This window comes from Canis lupus, chromosome 19, assembly GCF_048164855.1.
Source record: "Canis lupus baileyi chromosome 19, mCanLup2.hap1, whole genome shotgun sequence".
Taxonomy (NCBI): Eukaryota; Metazoa; Chordata; class Mammalia; order Carnivora; family Canidae; genus Canis; species Canis lupus.
This window is the reverse complement of record NC_132856.1, coordinates 55,045,480-55,067,377: the sequence shown is the minus strand read 5'-3', so window position 1 is coordinate 55,067,377 and position 21,898 is coordinate 55,045,480. Positions and strand designations below refer to the sequence as shown.

The 21,898-nt window shown below is 40.3% G+C and overlaps 1 protein-coding gene across 2 annotated transcripts in view; it reads left to right on the top strand.

The window, feature by feature from the left end:
• ADGRE1 (adhesion G protein-coupled receptor E1) overlaps positions 1–7,487 on the top strand; it is a 61,915-nt gene extending 54,428 nt beyond the window's left edge. For both annotated transcript variants that reach the window (XM_072787551.1, XM_072787552.1), the window contains 4 exons: positions 233–324; positions 4,127–4,295; positions 4,409–4,513; positions 6,293–7,487. In XM_072787551.1, the coding sequence (XP_072643652.1) occupies positions 233–324; positions 4,127–4,295; positions 4,409–4,513; positions 6,293–6,298 (372 nt within the window). In that variant the 3' untranslated portion in view covers positions 6,299–7,487. The remainder of the gene's footprint in view (positions 1–232; positions 325–4,126; positions 4,296–4,408; positions 4,514–6,292) is intronic.
• Positions 7,488–21,898: the final 14,411 nt, after the last annotated feature.

Below are 21,898 nucleotides of genomic sequence, written 5' to 3'. Positions count from 1 at the left end.
TGAATGCTTAGGGCAGCATATTGGCTTTTTCCTTATTGGCTTTTTCCTTTCGGTCCTAAGTTGGAAGTGAGGACAGAAATTAGGGAGGCTATCAGTTACCACTCAAGAGCTGGTTGTTTGGGGTCAACTGCTTCCTGGGGTGGTTACTGAAGACTATGGGTCTCTTACAGGTGGTCTGGCCATTGTCCGTGTGTATCTCCAATCTCTTAGTCCTTTCTGCTTGACTTTGTAGATCAATTCCATCCTCCTAACTTGGACATTGTGTATCTTGAGGCAGAAGCTTTCCAGCGTCAACGCTGAAGTCTCCAAGCTCAAAGACAACAGGTGCAGACCCTTCTTCCTTTTCTCTCCTTTCCCAGTCTCCTTCATTCTTCCCACAAACATCCACTGAGTCCCTTTTGTATGCCTGGTCCTGGTGTCCAGGACAGAACAGCTCAGAGTCTAGATCTGGGGTCTCAAACACCAGGTCTGACACTTACAAGCTGTGTGACCTCAGACAAGTTACATAACTTCTCTGAAACTGTTTCCTTATCCTTATTTACCATGGGGATATTAACATTGTCCACTTTATCTGGTTTATGAAGTAGCAACACAGTTACTAGGAAGACTGTTTCCTATACTGAAACTATTAGTACATTTTCTAACTCATCTACTGTGCATAATTATATGTGATATTTACAAAAATAGAATCATTCATTTTTATAACCATTTTCTCTTAATAGCATGGATATTTTTCAATTTAACTAGACATTCTTTGACAATATCTTTTTTTTTTTTTTTGTAAAGCATTTCAGTGTAAGAATACAGCACAACTTACTTAAATCATGCCTTATTCATGGACATTCGAGTTGTTTCTGATTCCTTGGGGGGAGGAGGGTTATTATAAAGAATGCAGTCTTGAATACCCTAATAGATCTTTTTCCATGCCTGTGATTGTTCATAATGGTAGGCATGAAACTGCCCAAGTCAAATGGCAGGCTGGATTGTCACACTTTTAGTATATATCGCAAATTATTTTCCAGAAAATTTGTTTCCATTTGCAAGAGTGCTTATTTATTTAACAGCTATGCCAACACCAGGATTTATCATTTTTGTTGTGTCATTTTTGCTAATTTAATGGGTTAAATATACTATTTTATTATTTTAGTTTTGTACGTATTATTTAATCTTACAGATGTGAGACATTTTCTTTTTTTTAATAAATTTATTTTTTATTGGTGTTCAATTTGCCAACATATAGAATAACACCCAGTGCTCATCCCATCAAGTGCCCCACTCAGTGCCCGTCACCCAGTCACCCCCACCCCCTGCCCACCTCCCGTTCCACCACCCCTAGTTCGTTTCCCAGAGTTAGGAGTCAGATGTGAGACATTTTCATACTCTTATAGACCATTTGTGTTTCTTGATCAATCAACTAATTTTTTTAAAAGATTTTATTTATTTATTTATTTATTTATTTATTTATTTATTTATTATTTGACAGAGAGATAGAAAGTACAAGCAAGTGGGGGGAGGGACATGGGAGAGGGAGAAGCAGACTCCCTGCTAAGCAAGGAGCCTGATGCAGGCTTGATCCCAGAACCCCAAGATCATGACATGAGCCAAAGGCAGATACTTAACCAACTGAGCCACCCAGGCACCCCTCAACTAATCTTCATTAGATCTAGCAAAGTCAGACATTGTCTAGGTTTTTTTGTTTTAAAGTACCGTTTGCTTTGGCATGGATGGAACTGGAGGGTATTATGCTGAGTGAAGTATGTCAGTCGGAAAAGGACAATCATCATATGGTCTCACTCATATGAGGAATATAAGAAAGAGTGAAAGGGATTATAAGGGAAAGGAGGGGAACTGAGTAGGAAAAATTAGAGAGGGAGACAAACCATGAGAGACTTTAGCTCCAAGAAACAAAGAAAGGGTGGTGGAAGGGGAGGCGGGTGGGGGATGGGGTACCTGGGTAACAGGCACTGAGGAGGGCACTTGATGGGATAAGCACTGGGTGTTATACTATATGATGGCAAATCAAACTTCAATTAAAAAATAATAAAAAATAAATAAATATTTTTATTTATTTATTTACACACAGAGAGAGAGGCAGAGACATAGGCAGAGGGAGAAGCAGGTTCCCTGTGGGGAGCTGTCTAGGTTTTATTGTCAGGAACCATATGATGTCCTTTGCTTGTTTTCCTGTCAGTATCCAATCCCTCATCCATCCCATCTGAAATAATTTTTTTCTAAAAATTATTTTTAAAAAGTTGATACAAAAAGTATAAAAGAGTTAATACATGCAATGATAAGAAAAAAAGTTTTTAAGATTTATTTATTTATTCGTGAGACATGAGAGACACAGAGAGAGAGAGAGAGAAAGAGAGAGAGAGAGGCAGAGACACAGGCAGAGGGAGAAACAGGCTCCATAGAGAACACATGAAAAGTAATCCCCTGATCTCCAGGTCTCCAGATTCTCTTCCACCTTAAGCAACCATTATCATTTGAATTGAGCTTCCTTCCAGAATATTCTATACCTACACATTCACCTTCTATTACATAAATGATAGGATACTATACATATCATTCTGAACTTTGGGTTTTCCTCACATAAATACATAGCTGACTTCGTATCAATGCTTATGATTAAAAACAACTAACAAGAAGATGTGGTTTATGTATACAATGGAATATTACTCAGCTATTAGAAATGACAAATACCCACCATTTGCTTCAACGTGGATGGAACTGGAGGGTATTATGCTGAGTGAAGTAAGTCAGTCGGAGAAGGACAAACATTATATGTTCTCATTCATTTGAGGAATATAAATAATAGTGAAAGGGAATATAAGGGAAGGGAGAAGAAATGTGTGGGAAATATCAGAAAGGGAGACAGAACGTAAAGACTGCTAACTCTGGGAAACGAACTAGGGGTGGTAGAAGGGGAGGAGGGCGGGGGGTGGGAGTGAATGGGTGACGGGCACTGGGGGTTATTCTGTATGTTAGTAAATTGAACACCAATAAAAAATAAATTAAAAAAAAAAAAAACAACTAACAAAAATGTTTTTGGGCCAGACACTCTGGCAAGCACCCTTGGAGTTTTGTTATCTCATTTAATCTGCAGAACAAGTAATATCACCCTGTAGGTATTGTATTATTATCCTTACACCAATTTTAGGAAACTGAGGCACAGTTTCCATGGTACCCAGGGCCTGTATATGGTCACTCTTATACCATTTTAAAAAATGGTTTTATGGGGCACCTTTCTGGCTCAGTCAGTGCAGCATGCAACTCTTGATCTCAGAGTTGTGAATTCAAGCCCCATGTTGGGTGTAGAGATTACCTAAAGATAAAATCTTTTGAAAAATGGTTTTATAATTTCCTTTTAGTTTCTATAGATTTGCCTGTTCTAGACATTTCCTATAAATGAAATCATGTACTCTGTGTTCTTCTGTGACTGGCTTCCCTCACTGACAATGTCTTCATGGTTCATCCATGTTGTAGCAGGTTTTAGTACTTTATTCCTTCTAATGGCTGAATAATTTTCCAGGGTATGGATGGACCATATTTTGTTTATCTGTTCATCAATGGGTGGACCCCAGCGTTGTTTTAGTTAGGGGAGGGGGAGAAGAATGAGTGCTTGACAGGTGTGGGGTTTCTTTTTGGGGTGATAAAAATATCTTAGGACTGGGTAGTTATGATGATTGTACAGCATTGTGAATGTGCCAAATGCCACTGAATTGCACACTTTAAATGGTTAAAATGGTGAATTTTATGTTATGCGAGTTTTTCTTCAATTAAATAAAAAAAGTCCTCGTATTTCATACTATGGTATTACCATTCACTTAATGTGTCCTCAGTTCTTGGACCTGTAGGTCCTTTGAGCATTTTCATCACTATCAATAATATTGCATTAAATATATGTGTCTACACATCTTTGTGCTACGTGTATCTGTAGGCCATCTGCCTTTTAATGCTGATGGGACTCCATTTCCCTTCCTCTGAGCTTGGAGACCACCCCATATTTATTCTCACCTAGGTAGCAGATGACATGGTGGCAGCCTCAGACTGGTGGTGGGAGTACGGTCCATGAGGACAACAGCCACTGCCCAGAACTTTATCCTTTCCAAATCTTCTCCCCTAGGTTACTGACATGCAAGGCCTTTGCCCAGCTCTTCATCTTGGGATGCTCCTGGGTGTTGGGCATCTTCCAGATTGGATCCATGGCTCGTATCATGGCCTACCTATTCACCATCATCAACAGCCTGCAGGGAGCCTTCATCTTCATCATTCACTGTCTGCTCAACCGCCAGGTACATAACTGTTGCCCTTCCCAGCCCCATCCTTCCCAGGAATATGCCTATAACAACCCACATCCCTGCATCTAGGACTAATTCATCTTCTTGTGATGTGTCTCTTCCTCCAGGTACAGGAAGAATATAGGAGATGCCTTACCAGGAAGATCAAACCCAGTTCCGAGTCCCATACCTCAGGGATATTACTGTCCTCTGTCCCCTCCACTTCTAAGACGGTGAGAGACTGTGTGTTTTATGCAGTTCTGTTCAAATGGAACTACTGCTTCTTAGCAATACCAGACACCACTATGCACCGAGTACCTACTGCGAGCTAAGAGTGTCCATGTATATTAGCACATTTAATAAAGTGTGGTGTTCAAGAGTTGGGGTTTAGGACCCGGAGTTGCCTGGGCTCAAATCCCAGCTTTGCCCCTTAGTACCTGTGTGAGCTAAAAAAGATGAAATGATGACTCCTACAGACATAACATGAGAATACATTAAGGATTTTATTCTATTCACTAAACAGTGAGAGTGAGGCAGATGTTGAACTGGCTCAAAAGAGAATGCACGGAAGAGATATATATATACACTATGTAATATATATTATGTATTATTTAACATGTATCATATATATCTCATATATTATTTACATTATATACAATTATATGTTTTATATCTTTTGTTTACATTATACATGTATGTTATATATATTATATAATACATACATAGCTCTGTTCTTTGCATTCTTTTCTTTTTCGTATTTTTTTTATTGGAGTTCAGTTTGCCAACATGTAACACCCAGTGCTCATCCTGTCAAGTGCCCTCCTCAGTGCCCGTCTTTTTTGAGCCAGTAATAACATCTGCCAGGTTCTCTTGTTGATAATTATTTTTTTTCTTGTTGATAATTGTAAATAAGATTATATATATATAATTATGAGGTTATATATTATCTAATTATTATACTATAATATATAACATATAAAATTTCATATTATCTATTATAAAAATGAATTACAATATATATTAACATATGAATTATATTTCACATATATGACTTCAGAAACATTGAAATGAATGTGCAAATGGAGGCAAAACTGATTTTTCCACATAATCCCACATATTTTTGCATTGCTACCATTGCCATTTAAAATTTACAGGGTTATAAAAAAAATTTACGACAGCTCTTCCATCCTCTATTAGAATTTTTTATATTTTCACTGATTTATTCTAAGCACAAGAAACTAAGATTCAGTGGCTTATTTATGTTTTTTATTTTTTATTTTATTTATTTTTTGCCTTATTTTTTAAAATAAATTTTTTTTTATTGGTGTTCAATTTGCCAACATATAGAATAACACCCAGTGCTCATCCCATCAAGTGCCCACCTCAGTGGTGGCTTATTTAAATAGGAAATTCTTCTTCTTTTTTTTGCCCCCAAGAATAGAAGCTCAGAGTTAGGTGTTTCTGATACTGGTTCTGTTGCTCAGGGGTGTTTTAAAGGATCTAGGTTTTCCCTACTTTTCCATTCCACTAACAATATGTTGACTTCATCAAATGATTTTCATGGTTGCAAGATGGCTGCCATAGCTCCAGACATCACAACCATGTTGAAGGCAAGAAGAGGGATGGGACAGAAGCAGCAAACTCTTTCTCTCTTTCACAGGAAAGAAAAGCTTTCCCAGAAACCCCTCAGGGGATTTCCCTTTCACCTAGTTGGTCAGAATTGTATCACAGGCAACACAGAGTTACAAAGGAACTTAACAAAACACGTATTTGGCTTCTTTGCCTCTAGAGTGGAAGCTATTGATGACGAAGAGGTTGAGAAGAGCTTTCAGGTTTGCCATTAGTGTCTGCCACACTAGAGACCATCAATGTTAACATTTTAGTGTTTGTCCTTCCAGTGTTTGTTGCCATATTTCTCTGTATTTACAGAAGACCCGTGTATTTATACAACCCCTGGAATCACATTTCTAATCCTAATCCTGCTGATTCTAATTCTGATTTCTCTCTCACAGGATTAAAGCTCTTCTTCCTTTCATATGTGCTATGGAGCAACATCTGAGGAAAGCAGATGCCTACCGGAGCCTACTCTGAAATCTCTTCACATCTTGATGCACAGATGCAAGATCCTGCCAGCCCCGGCACTCTCTGGGAAACAAGACTTTCTCTTCTAGGTTATCAGTCCATCTTCTATGTTCTGCTCTTTGAGTTTCCAGAGTTTGGAAGAAACAGGTCCCAGTGCAATGGCATGACCAAGATTATCTGGCTACTATTTTGGTTTCTCCCAAGTTCACGGGTGCATGACTGCAAGTGTGTCTCTCCAGAACACAGAGCAGCCCCTCAATTAATGATTTACCATATGACTGACTGACATACCCTTTGACAAAGCCTCCTCCTCCTTTGAAAGAAGTGGTCAGTAAAACAATAATTATGGGCCCCAAGGGGGTGAATAAAACACATAGACCTATCAACTACTTTTGGACAAACACTTAATGCAGTTACATTGGTGAGTAGGAGTGCTGGACGGAGGAGAATCCCAGCGTTTCATGGAGGGTTGCTGCGTTTGATGACAGCACACTTTGGAAAGTGTTTTGGTTTCCTGGGACCTTTCAGGGAACCAACACCTCTCTTCCTTCCAGGAACTTTCATGGGACTTGCCTAGGATTCACACTGCTCACAAAGCTATCACCATCCCACGTTGCCCTCCATCCTGCATAAAATCTTGATTGCCAGGGAGAGAGGAGGGAGATGCAACTTTAAAATGTAGATATACTCTGTGCTCACTTTGGTAGCACATATACTAAAATTGGAACAATAAAATGTATATATCCTCCCTTCCATGGCCACTCTAATACCTCCCTACTCAGAGTGTGGTCTGTGGACCAGAAAGCAGGATACCAGGCCCTACCCTCTATTGGCTGAACCAGAACTTGAGTTTTAAGGAGAGCCCCTGGGGACTCACTCATGAATGTTCTAGAATATTCTGGAATACTCTTCTGTTTGCCATGCAGATAGCAGAGCTTGTCTTTAAAACCAGAAAGAGGGACGCCTGGGTGGCTTAGCAGTTAAGCACCTGCCTTCGGCCCAGGGTGTGATCCAGGAGTCCCGGGATCGAGTCCCGCATCAGACTCCCTGCGTGGAGCCTGCTTCTCCCTTTGCCTGTGTCTCTGCCTCTCTCTCTCTCATAAATAAATTAAAAGTATTTTAAAATTGTCATAAATTAATTATTAAATTAAATTAAATATTTTTAAAAACAGAAAAAAAAATGTCTTCTTGACTTTTGGACTTTGCATCCACCATTCCCTCCTCCTAGGACACACCTTTCCTCAAAATCCTGATAATTTCTACCTTTTTTTTTTTTTTTTTTTTTGAATCTCAGTCATCACTTCCACCAGGGAGCATTCTTTGAATCTCCTGAAGTAAGATTAGATGTCCCTCTGTGTGTTCCTAGGGCTTCATGCTTTCTAACCTTGTATTATAACTTCTTTTTCTTAGGCATCTCCAGCTTAGACTGTGAGCTCTATAAGCACAGGGAATTATATCTAGTAGATTCTCCACAAATATGTTGAATGAATGAGTAAATGAATGATTAATCTCCATTTTCAGGATGAAGAAACAGAGGCTCAGAGAAGTTAGGTCACTTTCCCAGCATCACACAGCTGTAAGTGGTTGAGCTAGGCTGTGAGCTCTTGACCACAGAGCTCCTCTTCCAGACCCTGTAACTTTCTCTTTCTCTTCCTTTGACCACAGACATTCTTAGTGTGGGGATACCGAGGAAAGACTAAATAATTACTTTGAGTCAACTTACCACCTAAGATTCAGTTAGCTCAGTAATGATCATGGGTTAGACAATTTGATAACGATATTAAACTTGGTTCATGGAAGCTCAGTCTTTATTATTTGTGGCAGCCACAGCTTGAGAGGGAAGCTGACCCACGAGTTCATTTATGACAGGTTGGTCTTCTGTGCTTGGCTTGTCCAGAGTGTTCAATACAGATGCCACAGTTCTTTTTTTTAATCTATAATAAATTTATTTTTTATTGGTGTTCACCTTGCCAACATACAGAACAACACCCAGTGCTCATCCCGTCAAGTGCCCCCCTCAGTGCCCGTCACCCATTCACCCCCACCCCCCGCCCTCCTCCCCTTCCACCACCCCTAGTTCGTTTCCCAGATTTAGGAGTCTTTATGTTCTGTCTCCCTTTCTGATATTTCCCACCCACTTCTTCTCCCTTCCCTTCTATTCCCTTTCACTATTATTTATATTCCCCAAATGAATGAGACCATATAATGTTTGTCCTTCTCTGATTGACTTATTTCTTTTTTTTTTTTTTTTTAATTTTTATTTATTTATGATAGTCACTGAGAGAGAAAGAGAGGCAGAGACACAGGCAGAGAGAAGCAGGCTCCATGTACCGGGAGCCCGACGTGGGAATCGATCCTGGGTCTCCAGGATCATGCCCTAGGCCAAAGGCAGGCGCCAAACCGCTGCGCCACCCAGGGATCCCTGATTGACTTATTTCACTCAGCATAATACCCTCCAGTTCCATCCACGTTGAAGCAAATGGTGGGTATTTGTCATTTCTTTTTTTTTTTTTTTTTTTTTTTTTAAGGAGAGCTTTTTTTTTTTTTTTTTTTTTATGATAGTCACAGAGAGAGAGAGAGAGAGGCAGAGACACAGGCACAGGGAGAAGCAGGCTCCATGCACCGGGAGCCCGATGTGGGATTCGATCCCGGATCTCCAGGATCGCGCCCTGGGCCAAAGGCAGGCGCCAAACCGCTGGGCCACCCAGGGATCCCGTATTTGTCATTTCTAATGGCTGAGGAATATTCCCTTGTATACATAAACCACATCTTCTTTATCCATTCATCTTTCAATGAACACCGAGGCTCCTTCCACAGTTGACTATTGTGGCCATTGCTGCTAGAAACATCGGGGTGCAGGTGTCCCGGCGTTTCATTGCATCTGTATCTTTGGGGTAAATCCCCAACAGTGCAATTGCTGGGTCGTAAGGCAGGTCTATTTTTAACTCTTTGAGGAACCTCCACACAGTTTTCCAGAGTGGCTGCATCAGTTCACAGATGCCACGGTTCTAAGGGATAATGAAACAAGAGATGGCACAGCTCTTACCCATCACCAGTTGTGGTAGATTGATTGGATCAATGGCCTCAAGAAGTGGCCTCTATTCTCTACACCCCTTCCCTATCACTTTGTGACCTCTTACTGTTCTCACTCAGGCTTGGCCTTGAGACTTGCTTTGGTCAGTAGAATGATTCAAAGACAGAGGCTTTCAAAATTGGGTGTGCATTCCTTTTTGTCCTTTCCATGATTAGTTTTTTAAAATTTTATGTATATTTTTTCATTGGAGTTCGATTTGCCAACATACAGTATAACACCCAGTGCTCATCCCGTCAAGTGCCCCCTCAATGCCCATCACCCAGTCACCCCATTCCCCTGCCCACCTCCCCTTCCACTACCCCTTGTTTCCCAGAGTTAGTGTTAACTTGCTCTTGCATCCTTGTCTCCACCCTGAGAACATGCCTGCTGACCTGCAGGAGGGGTGTGAGAAACATAGAGGAGAGCTACGTCATTCCATTACACCAGCTGAGGCTGGCCTCAATCAGCCACCTGGCCGACTTGTAGCTGATGGCAGTCAGGTGAGCAAGCCCAGCTAAGATAGCAGACCTGCTCAGCCAACTCACAGACTCAGGAGTAGCAATCAAGTATCATTGTTTTAAGGTACTGAGTTGTTTTTTTTAAAAAATATTTTATTTATTTATTCATGAGAGACACATAGAAAAAGGCAGAGACATAGGCAGAGGGAGAAGCAGGCTCCCCACAGGGAGCCTGATGCAGGACTTGATTCATGACCTGAGCCCAGGGCAGAGTCTCAACCACTGAGCCACCCCAGCGTCCCAAGGTACTGAATTTTAAGAGTGGTTTGCGATGAAGTATTATTTGTGGCAATTACTAATTGATACAGTAACCAGTGGATTATCAACATTTTGTATTTAATTGCAACAATTTGGAATATACAAAATGAAGGATTTGAGTTTGCATTTCCTCTTAGGTATCAGGATCTATAAATTTGTTTTTTTAATAATAAATTTGTAATGCTTAAACTTCTTCCTCTTAGAAGATTTGCACAAAGCCTTGCTTTTTTATTTTATTTTATTTTAATTATTTTTAATTTAAATTCAATTAGCCAACATATAGCACATCCTTAGTTTCAAATGTGGTGTTCAATAATTTATCAGTTGCCTGTAACTCCCAGTGCTCTTCATGTCGCATATCCTCCTTAATGCCCATCACTCAATTACCCCACCCCCCAACCCACCTCCTGCCAGGAGCCCTCAGTTTGTTTCCTAAAGAGTCTCTCATGGTTTTTCTCCCTCTGTGATGACTTCCTATTCAGTTTTCCCTCCCTTCCCCTATGATCCTCTGTGCTGTTTCTTATATTCCACACATGAGGGAAACTATATGATAGTTGTCTTTCTCTTATTGATTTATTTCACTCAGCATAATACCTTCCTGTTCCATCCATATTGATGTAAATGGTAAGTATTCATCCTTTCTGATGGATGAGTAATATCCCATTTCATATATATATATATATATAGATAGATAGATAGATAGATAGATATAGATATAGATACACCACATCTTCTTTATCCATTCATCTGTTGATGGACATCTGGGCTCTTTCCACAGTTTGGCTGTTGTGGACATTGGGGTGCAGGTGTCCCATCATTTCACTACATTTGTATCTTTGGGGTAACTACCCAGTAGTGCATTTGCTGGGTTGTAGGATAGCTCTATTTTCAACTTCTTAAGGAACCTCCACACAGTTCTCCAGAGTGGCTGCACCAGCTTGCATTCCCACCAACAATGTAAGAACAATCCCCTTTCTCCTCATCCTTGCTTACATTTGTTGTTTCCTGACTTGTTCATTTTTGCTATTCTGACAGGTGTGAGGTGGTGTTTCATTGTGGTTTTGATTCGTATTTTCTTGATGCCATGTGATATGGAGCATTTTTTCATGTGTCTGTTGGCCTTTTGCATGTCTTCTTTGGAGAAATATCTGTTCATGTCTTCTTCCCATTTCTTGGCTGAATTATTTGTGTTTTGTTTGGGTGTTGAGTTTAATAAGTTCTTTATAGATTTTGGATACTAGCCCTCTATCTTAAATGTCATTTTCAAATATCTTCTCCCATGCTGTCAGTTGCTTTTGGTTTTGTTGGCTTTCCTTTGCTGTGTTCCTGCTTTTTATCTTGACGAAATCCCAAAAATTCATTTTTGCCTTTGTTTCCCTTGTCTTTGGAGATGTGTCTAGCAAGAAGTTGCTGTGGCTCAGGTCACAGAGGTCACTGCCTGTGTTCTCCTCTAGGATTTTGATGGATTTCTGACTCACATTTAGGTCTTTCATCCATTTTGAGTTTATCTTTGTGTATGGTGTAAGAGAATGGTCCAGTTTCCTTCTCCTGCATGTGGCTGTCCAATTTTCCCAGCACCATTTGTTGAAGGGACTGTCATTTTTCCAGTTGGTATTCTTTCCTACTTTGTCGAATATTAGATGACCATAGAGTTAAGCGTCCATTTCTGGATTCTCTATTCTGTTCCATTGATCTGAACAGACCCATTAACCAGGAAGGAAATTGAAGCAGGCATCAAAAACCTCCCAAAATACAAGAGTCCGGGGCCAGATGGCTTCTCAGGGGAATTCTAGCAAACATTTAAAGAAGAAATAATACCCATTCTTCTGAAGCTGTTTCAAAAAAATAGAAATGGAAGGAAAACTTCCAAACTCATTTTATGAGGCCAACATTACCTTGATCCCAAAACCAGACAAAGACCCCACCAAAAACAATTACAGATCAATATCCCTGCTGAACATGGATGTTGAAATACTCATCAAGATACTAGCCAATAGGATCCAACAGTACATTAAAAGGATTATCCACCAGGACCAAGTGGGATTTATTCCTGGGATGCAAAAATGGTTCAATATTTGCAATCACATTAATAAAAGAATAAATCACATTAATAAAGGACGAAAACCATATGATCCTCTCAATAGATGTAGAAAAACAAAAGATAGCATCCTTTCTTAAGGAAAACTTTCCACAGTGTAGGCATAGAGGGTACATACCTCAATATCATAAAAGCCATTTATGAAAAGCCCACAGAGAATATCATTCTCAATGAGGAAAAACTGAGAGCTTTTCTCCAAAGGCATGTCTTTATGACTGTGTTGCACATTGGTCAAAAATATAGTCTCCCTAAGGAAATATATATATATATATATATATATATATATATATATATATTTTTTTTTTTTTTAAAGACATATGCTCCTATTTTATTTTTTTTAGAGAGAGAGAAAGTGAGGGGGTGGGACAGAAGGAGAAGGAGAGAATCTTAAGGAAGCTCCATCCTCACCGCAGAGCTTGACATAAGGCTCAATCTCAGGACCCTGAGATTATGACTAGAGCTGAAACCAAGAGTCAGATACTTTGAGCCACCCAGGTGCCCCAGGGACTCTATATTTCTAAGGTAAGTAAAAGCTGTGGCCTCCACACAATAATTTTTCTTAGTATAAACATCAAGCTGCCTTTGGTATAGTCTTTTATCCCCACTTCCTCTACTGCCTCTACTACATGGAGAAAAGGGATTCAGAATAAAAACTACATCATTCTCCAATCCCATAAATATAAGGATCCATTCATTCAAAAAATATTTGTTGACCACATACAAGTGCTTCCCTTAGAACATTAAAATAATTGAGAAAACATTGAAAAATCAAAGTTAAGGATCTTAGAACTGAAAACAAATTTAAATATCTTATTTTTCCCCAAACCAGAATTTATTAAAATTTTACTGCCTTGGTTTTTTTTTTTTTTTTAATTCATGATAGTCACACACACATACACACATAGAGAGAGAGAGAGAGAGGCAGAGACACAGGCAGAGGGAGAAGCAGGCTCCATGCACCGGAGCCCGACGTGGGACTCCATCCCGGGTCTCCAGGATCACGCCCTGGGCCAAAGACAGGCACCAAACCACTGCACCACCCAGGGATCCCTACTTCCTCGGTTTTAATGGAAGTAAGCTCAATAATATTTTCAAAATCAAGTTCTAGGAAAAAAAAAAGCTATTAAAAAGTACAGTGAAGGGGCACCTGGGTGGCTCAGTGGTTGAGCATCTGCCTTTGGCTCAGGTGGTGATCCCAGGGTCCTGGGATCGAGTCCCACATCCGGCTCCCCACAGGGAGCCTGCTTCTCCCTCTGCCTGTGTCTCTGCCTCTCTCTCTGTGTCTCTCATGAATAAATAAATAAAATCTTTTTTTAAAGTACATTAAGAAAGAGTGTGTAAGGGTGCACATTTTTCCTTTGTTTTTGCCACAGGGTCCATTATGACCTGGCATAACACTGGATATTTTGGATGTTTGGTTTATTGTGGGTTTTCTTGCATTGATTTTTGATGTTTTGAAATGTTGTGTTGACGTAGTATTTATCTTGATTATTGAAGGGATTGTCTTCTATTATATTGTGCTTGAGATGAGTTCTTCTTTCTCTCCTCCCTTGTGCTGGCCCTGATCATGACTGTCTGGGGGCAGATTTACAGCTAGTTTTTCAGGAAATGGGCCAACATCCTTGGCACCCCTTGACTAAAAACACTTACATATTAATAATACTCTGTTAGTTACACCTGCCTACATGTAAAGGGAAAGCCAGAATGTGACAGTGCCAGAGGTCTCATGCCCACCTGAGGATAGGCTAGAACAAGTATGCCTATGGTCTTCTCAAATCTGCATTTTTTTTTTTTTTTGCACTTGTCCGGTTGTGAACATCTTTTCAATTCATCAAAACTTTTATTTATTTATTTATTTATTTATTTATTTATTTATTTATTTATATTTTTTGTATATTTTTATTGGAGTTCAATTTGTTATATAGTATAACACCCAGTGCTCACACTGTCAAATGCCCCCCTCAGTGCCCGTCACCCAGTCACCCCAACATCAAACCTTTTAAAACATTGTTTTGTTTTGATGGTTGTGTGGTGGTCCATTATACATGTGTCATAACGCATTTGATCTAAATTGTGTCATCTCCAACTTTTCAGGATAAACAATGATGTAAAGAATAACTTTGAGCTAAATTCAAAAACAGTCTACTATTTAAGTGCTTTTGAGACCAGTAGTAGATTGTGAGTGTGCACAGTAATAGGACAGCGTTCTGATATTCCACCCCTTGAAAGACAGATTTTCCTGGTTTTCCAAATCATGTCCTGCTCTTGCCAGCAACTGAAACAGGCCCCTTTCACATTTCCACAAACAACTCCATGATAATTCCATTACAAACTATAAAATGACAATGGGTGATTTAGGGCAGGTTCCCTAAAGGCAGAGCCTGAGATGGGGATTTTGGTGCCTGTAATTTATTGAGGGAGTGCTCTGAGAAAAGAGAAGGGGAGGGAAGCAGGATGTGGTAGGAGAGGGATCTGGGTTCAGCTGATCCCACATGAGCTCTGATGCCTGGATTGCACCTCAGTGCCGGTCCCCCTTTGAGGCAGGGTGACCAGCCTTTCATATCCCTGTGTCAGTCAGTTATTGGCTGTGTGCCACCCTCCTGGTGGTGGGGAGGTGTATTATAGCTCCTGTTCATCTGAGGCCAGTCTAGAGAACAGACAGCTGGCACAAAAAGGAGATTAGCGACAGACATCAACAATATTGACTACTTTGCTCCATCCCCATGACCACAAAATATGAAAAAGAAAGTTGTATTAATCACTTAGATACTTGCTCACAGCTCATTGTAATGAGATTCTGAACTGTATTTTATTATTATTTTTTAAGACTTTATTTGTTTATTTGAGACAAAGAGAGAGAAAACACAAGCAGGGAAGAGGGGCAGAGGGAGGAGCAAAACCCCCCAACTGAGCAGGGAGCCTGATGCAGGGCTCGATCCCAGGATGCTGGGATCCTGACCTGAGCCAAAGGCAGATGCTTAACCAACTGATCCACCCAGGCACCCCTTGAACTGCATTTTAAAATGTTTGTTTCAAATGATGCTCCTTAGACATTTTGATAAAACTTACATCTTACTTAAAGATCTTAAGGGTTGTTTCCCATTATCACTTGGCTTTATTGAGCCTAGAATGTAATGGTGTTTATATTTCCAAATATGCCTTTAATCAAGTGCTTTCATCTTTAAAAAATATGAAAAGCTTCAGAAGGAGACATTTCCAATGCTTATCCTGGGTAGGGATGACTTCTCTTTGAAACCCTGTAATGGACAATGTGCGAAAGAACTCACCACTTTTCTCCCTAAATATTCCGTCACTTTATAATCAGTATTAATTTTTGTGCTGTCTCATTTCTGTGACCTTACTTCATGAATAATTTCTGACTTTGATGAAATTATCCAAATCCATGATTTAAAACTCTCAAGCTGGGATGCTTGGGTGGCTCAGCAGTTGGGCATCTGCCTTTGGCTCAGGCTGTGATCTCGGGGTCCTGAGATCGAGTCCCCCATTGGACTCCCCGCAGGGAGCCTGCTTTTCCCTCTGCCTTTGTCTCTGCCTCTCTGTGTATCTCTCATGAATAAATAAAATCTTTAAAAAATAAAAAATAAAACTCTCAAGCTGCTTCTACCTGTACTGCAAATGTGGACTGGCTTAATTTATGTATCTGGTTTTTGTTTTGTTTTGTTTTGTTGTTGTTTTTTTTTTTTACCACAGGATCTCAGATTGTGTTTTGTCCTCTTCCCTACTTCTCAGAAAAACCTTCCTTGGGAGTTTGTGGGTGCTGTGGGGCATCTCATCTCTGCTCAGGATGTGCTTCTCTCATCTTTCTCTACTTTGATCTCCTTGTCAAAGTTCATCACAGGCTTTCTCCAAGTATCTGATCCACTCAAAACAGTGATCCTCACCCATGGCCAGGTCCAGTCCACAGAACTCTGAGACTCATCCTGACCTGTGCTATAGGAAGCAGGTTCTCTCCCCAGCATGGGTCTGCCACTGTGTCCTGGATCCCAGAGCTGTTGCACTTGGGCACAAAGTCACTTATTTTTTTTTAAGATTTATTTATTTATTCATGAGAGACACAGAGAGAGGCAGAGACACAGGCAGAGGGAGAAGCAGGCTTTCCTTAAGGAGCCCGATGTGGGACTTGAGCCCAGGACCCATGGATTACACCCTGAGCTGAAAGCAGACACTCAACTGTTGAGCCACCCAGGCATCCCCAGAGTCACTTCTGACTCATAAACATGGTACCACCTCTCATTCTATCCCTTCACTTAAGGGGCCTCCAAGTAACCACAAAGGTCTGCTGGATACATGGACAGTCTCCACCTTTTTGTCTATTCCCTCTTTCATTCCATGGATTCTTCTCAAAACCTCCATGAGTATCAGCTCGTTCGGGTAGGTATTTGGAAGTGTTTTAAGGGTATATCCTGATTGTTTGCCAAAAGCATCTAAATTCTACCTCTTGTCCAGCTGAAACACCCAGCAACATGTAGATAAGAAAACTCGGGAGTCTTGGAGATGTTAAGGGATTTGCACAAAGTCATTTATTCATCTTATTAATATTTATTAAGTCTCTATTCTCTAGAAACTGGGACTATGTTGCTAAGCAAGATGTACATTGTCTTTCCTTTCATGGGACTTACATTGTAGTAGCAGGGAGAGACTCAATAAACAAGAAAGTGAACTATTTGAAATCTTTATTTTTGCACTTGTAACATTATGAACATCTTTTCAGTGCATCAAACTTTTTAGATTTTTTTTCTTTCTGTTTTTCTGAGTGGGCTGGGTGCCTTCTGCTGAGTCCTCCAAATGCATCCAGTTGTCTGCCTGCAATCCTGACATCTTTGGAGAATAATGATAGACTTCATTAGCCTCTGGCTTGCTGTTGGGTTTAGCCAATGGGAAACACCAACAGGTTATCAGAAATCGGGAGGACAGTGAAGTCAGAGTATTTGCTCTCTTAGCTCCTTTCCTGCAGGTCACCATGGGCTGTCTGTCCATTGAATGAAGACCATAGCTTCATGAGCTAGTACACCAATTTTCATCAATTACACTTTCTTTCTCCTTACTCATGCTGAAATTTTCTCAAGAGCATTACATGTAATTCTGAAACCTCCTCAGCTTATCCTATAAATTTATTTTCACATAAAATAAAATTTAGAAAGCTTAAGTTACAAAATTTGGGGAATTAATATTCATAATTTTTTTGCATGAATTACAACACATCCTGCTCTTCCCACACATTGTGGTCACTACACAATCACCATAAAGATAAAACATAAGGCCAAAATTGTCTGGATCTTATGGAAAATAAGGTCCAACAAAATCCATTTGGTAAGGAATATAATTTTGCCAAAATCCAAACAGGTCAGCCAGGTTCCCTGTTTAAACTTGGAATGGGACCAGCAATTTCTTTATCTCTTTATATTTTTATTAAGATTAAAGTCACATGGGGTACCTGGGTGGCTGAGTCAGTTAAGCATCTGCCTTCCACGTAGGCCATGACCCCAGGGTCCTACAATTGAGCCTGTGTTGGGATCCCTGCTTGGTGAGGAGCCTGCTTCTCCTTCTGTCTCTGTGCTCCTCCTGCTTGTGCTCTCTCTCTCTCTCTCTCTTCCTCTCTTGAATGAATACATAAAATCTTTTTAAAAAGATTAAAGTCACGACATAAAATTCACCATTTCAACCATTTTAAAAAATGTATATAGTTCAAAGCCTTTCAGAACAGTCAGAATGATGGGGCACCTGGATAGCTCAGTTGGTTGAGTGTCTGGCTCTAGATTTCAGCTCAGGTCATGATCTCAGGTTCCATCCTTAGTTGAGAATCTCCTTGAGATTCTCTCTCTCCTTCTGCTCCTTACTCTCTCTCTCGCATGCTCTCTCTTTCTCTAAATAAATAAATCTTAAAAAAAAAAAAGTCAGAATGTTGTGTTGCCGCCTGTACAGGGCCAACTTAAATCATCACAGGTAGCAAGTACACTTGGCATAAGAGGTTTGTTTGAAACAAAAGTGACAGTACAGCTGACCCTTGAACAACATGGGGCTTAGCGGCACTGACTCCCCCCCACACACAGTTGAAAATCTGTGTATATTTTGACATACAAAAACTTAACTATTAATAGCCTATTGTTGACTGGAAGCTTTACTGATAAAGTAAGCAATTATCGCATATCTTGCATATTATAAACATTATAGACTGCATTCCCACAATAAAGTAAGCTAGATAAAAGAAAATGTTACAAAAATCATAAGAAATATACATTTACAGTACTAGACAGCATATATATGTATATATACATATAGCATAGCATATATATATGTATATGTATATATATGTATGTGTGTATATATATATATTCGTATCTATATGTAAGTAGACCCATGCAGTTCATTCCTGTGTTGTTCAAGGGTCAACTATATATTCCAAGGAGAAGGTTAAGCTGATTTCCAGTGAACCAAGTGTTGACTAGTACTGTTTTAGTGTTACGTCTAGGCTGCCATTCTGATAGAGCATACACACTGGGTTCTGCTCAGTTCTTGCAACTCTGTTTCTGCAGGGTGGAGCACCTTCACCATATTTTCCATTTCCAGCCAATGCTTCTATGGAATATCACTATTACAAAGTGTGGGAAGTTTGCTGAGAAACAACTGTTTTTTGTTTTTTTTGAGAGAGAGAGAGATTGGGAAAGCACTCAAGCTGTGAGGGGATGGTAGAGAGGGGCAGAGGGAGAGAGAGAGAATCTCAAGGAGACTCTGTGTTCAGCATGGAGTCAGAGGCAGGGCTCATCTCAGGGCCTTGAAACCATGACCTGAGCAGAAATCCAGAGTCGGCTGCTCAACTGACGAGCCACCCAGGTGCCCTAGAGAGACAATTGTTGTTGTTGTTGTTTTAAAGATTTTATTTACTTATTAATGAGAGACACAAAGAGAGGCAGAGACATAGAGGGAGAAGCAGGTTCCCTGCAGGAAGCCTAATGTGGGACTCAATCCCGGAACCCTGGAATCATGACCTGAATGGAAGGCAGATGCTTAACCGACTTAGCCACCCAGGCATCCCGAAACAACGATTTTTAAATGACAGGCAAAAACGGGCACTTGGCTGAATCAGTTGGTAGGGCATGTGACTCTTAATCTCAGGGTCCTGAGTTTGAGGTTCATGTTGGGCATAGAACCTACTGTTAAAAAAATTTTTTTAATGAAAAAAAAAAAAGGGTGGGATGTGTGGGTGGCTCAGCAGTGGGTCAAACAAACAAACAAACAAATAAAATATTTTTAAAAATAAAAAAATAGTGGTTAAATGACAAAAGAGGAAGTGGCATTTGTGTTTTGTGCTTCACGTCCACATGTTGGTAAACGATGATGTTTCCTCCTTTTCTTGAAATGTGGCTTCCTCTTGCATGACAGTTAATAAGAAAGGCATGACTTCTGGTTAGAATGGGTAGAACCAGTGTAAGTGCCAGGGTGTGTCTTGGGTGGCTGCTTGGTGAGAAGCAGCTGGCTCACCCAAAGGAATTAAATGAAGAGGGTTTAATGAAGACTATTTATACAGGTGTGGAGATGTATGGGGGGATCTGAACCCAATTCTAGAGTATGAATGAGGTTTTTTTCCCTCACCACCAAATGAGACTCTAACACCAGCTGGGTGTTCTACAATTCAACTCCATTGTGATACTACCTACATGGAGCTAGCACAGTGTCAGATCCCATAGGTTAAATGGCTTAGTCCCACAAGACTGTTCCCGCCTCTCTGAAGCCAAAAAAATTTTTTTAAAAATTTAAAAAAATTTAAAAAATAAAAAAAAGCCCAGCTGGTCACAGTTTCCCCCTGGAGTTTGATTAATTTGCTAGGGCTGCTCACAAAACTCAGAGAAACATTTTGATTACTAGATTACCAGTTTGTCATGAAAGGATATAACTCAGGAGCAGCCAGATGGAAGAGACGCACAGGGCAATGTGGAGAAGAGGCATGGAGTTTCCCTGCCCTCTGCAAGTGCATCACCCTCCCCAAACCTCCACATGTTCATCAACTTGAAAGCTCTCTGTACCTCATCTTTTTTAGAAGAGCTTCATTACCCAAGCTTGTTTGATCAAATCATCACCCATTGGTGATTGAATGGAAACTCAACATCTCTTCCCTCTCAGAAAATCAGAGGGTGGGGCTGGAAGTTTCAACCCTCTAGTTCTGTTTTGTTCCCCAGGCAACCAGCCCCCATCCTAAGTTGCTCTCCAAAAGTCATCTCATTAACATAAACCCAGTTGTGGTGAAAAGAGGCTTGTTACCCATTTCACTATCTTGTGATACTGTCCTTTAGCATCATAGTTTACTGTGCCAGAAACAGGATGAATGCCAAATGTATATTTCTTAGTACAAATCACAATATCATAGCAGAGCTAATGGAAACCAAGAAAGGATGGGAAGAGTGGAGGGAGGAAATAGCAACAGGGGGTAACTCATCAATCCTTGTCTTTAAGGGGCAAGGGATGGAACAGGTATAGGAACCCAAAGAGTGCCTTAGCCTGTGACAGAAGAATCTACCACTGCCCAAATGTGCAGGCCCTGTAAGGAAGGAGGAGCTTGGAAATGAATACCTCCATCTCTCTCTCCTCCAGCTTTGTTCCTTCCTTCCACAACTACCATTGGTCACAACAGGTTGGAAGAGAGAGCACAAGAGAAGTCTGATAATGCAGTCCATACAGGACAATCTCCCAGTGCACAGAGCAGAGTGGAGAAGGATATAAAACAGATTCTTTCACAGTCACCCAAAATGAATTGTTACAAGCTTGTTAAAGTTTGAGAAGCAGCTGTACCCAATCGATCTGTTTCTCAGATTGGGCATTTGCTTCCTTGGATTGTGGAACTGACTGGAATTCTGTTATGGTGAGTCTACTGCTCCATCAAGGAAAGTTGAGATAAACAAGTAGGGATTGAAGAAGATCATCCACAGATTCTTCCTTCTGATGGCTTCTGCTTTTGTTATTTCTCAGCTTGTTCATCGTCTCATGGACCACTCTACTTTCTGTGTCCCTCTCTAGGGCTTTGCAATCAAACTCCAAGAGAGAAACAAACTGAATGGATTGGCCGGTATGCATCCAATATTGGAGAAGTACTCTAAGGTAGATTTCTCTGCTTGGGCCACTTCATACATTGTTGGTGCTGAATGGACCAACCCATGGTCCCATCAATTATAGTTAGAAGGTGAAGTCATATGGTACCATGCCTGACAACATGTCTCTAAAAAACTTCTTTTGAATAAACCTAACCAAAGAGGTAAAGGATCTGTACCCTAAAAACTACAGAACGCTTCTGAAAGTAATTGAGGAAGACACAAAGAGATGGAAAAATATTCCATGCTCATGGATTGGAAGAATTAATATTGTGGAAATGTCAATGTTACCCAGGGAAATTTACACGTTTAATGCAATCCCTATCAAAATACCATGGACTTCCTTCAGAGAGTTGGAACAAATCATCTTAAGATTTGTGTGGAGTCAGAAAAGACCCCAAATAGCCAGGGCAATATTAAAAAAGAAAACCATAACTGGGGGCATCACAATGCCAGATTTCAGGTTGTACTACAAAGCTGTGGTCATC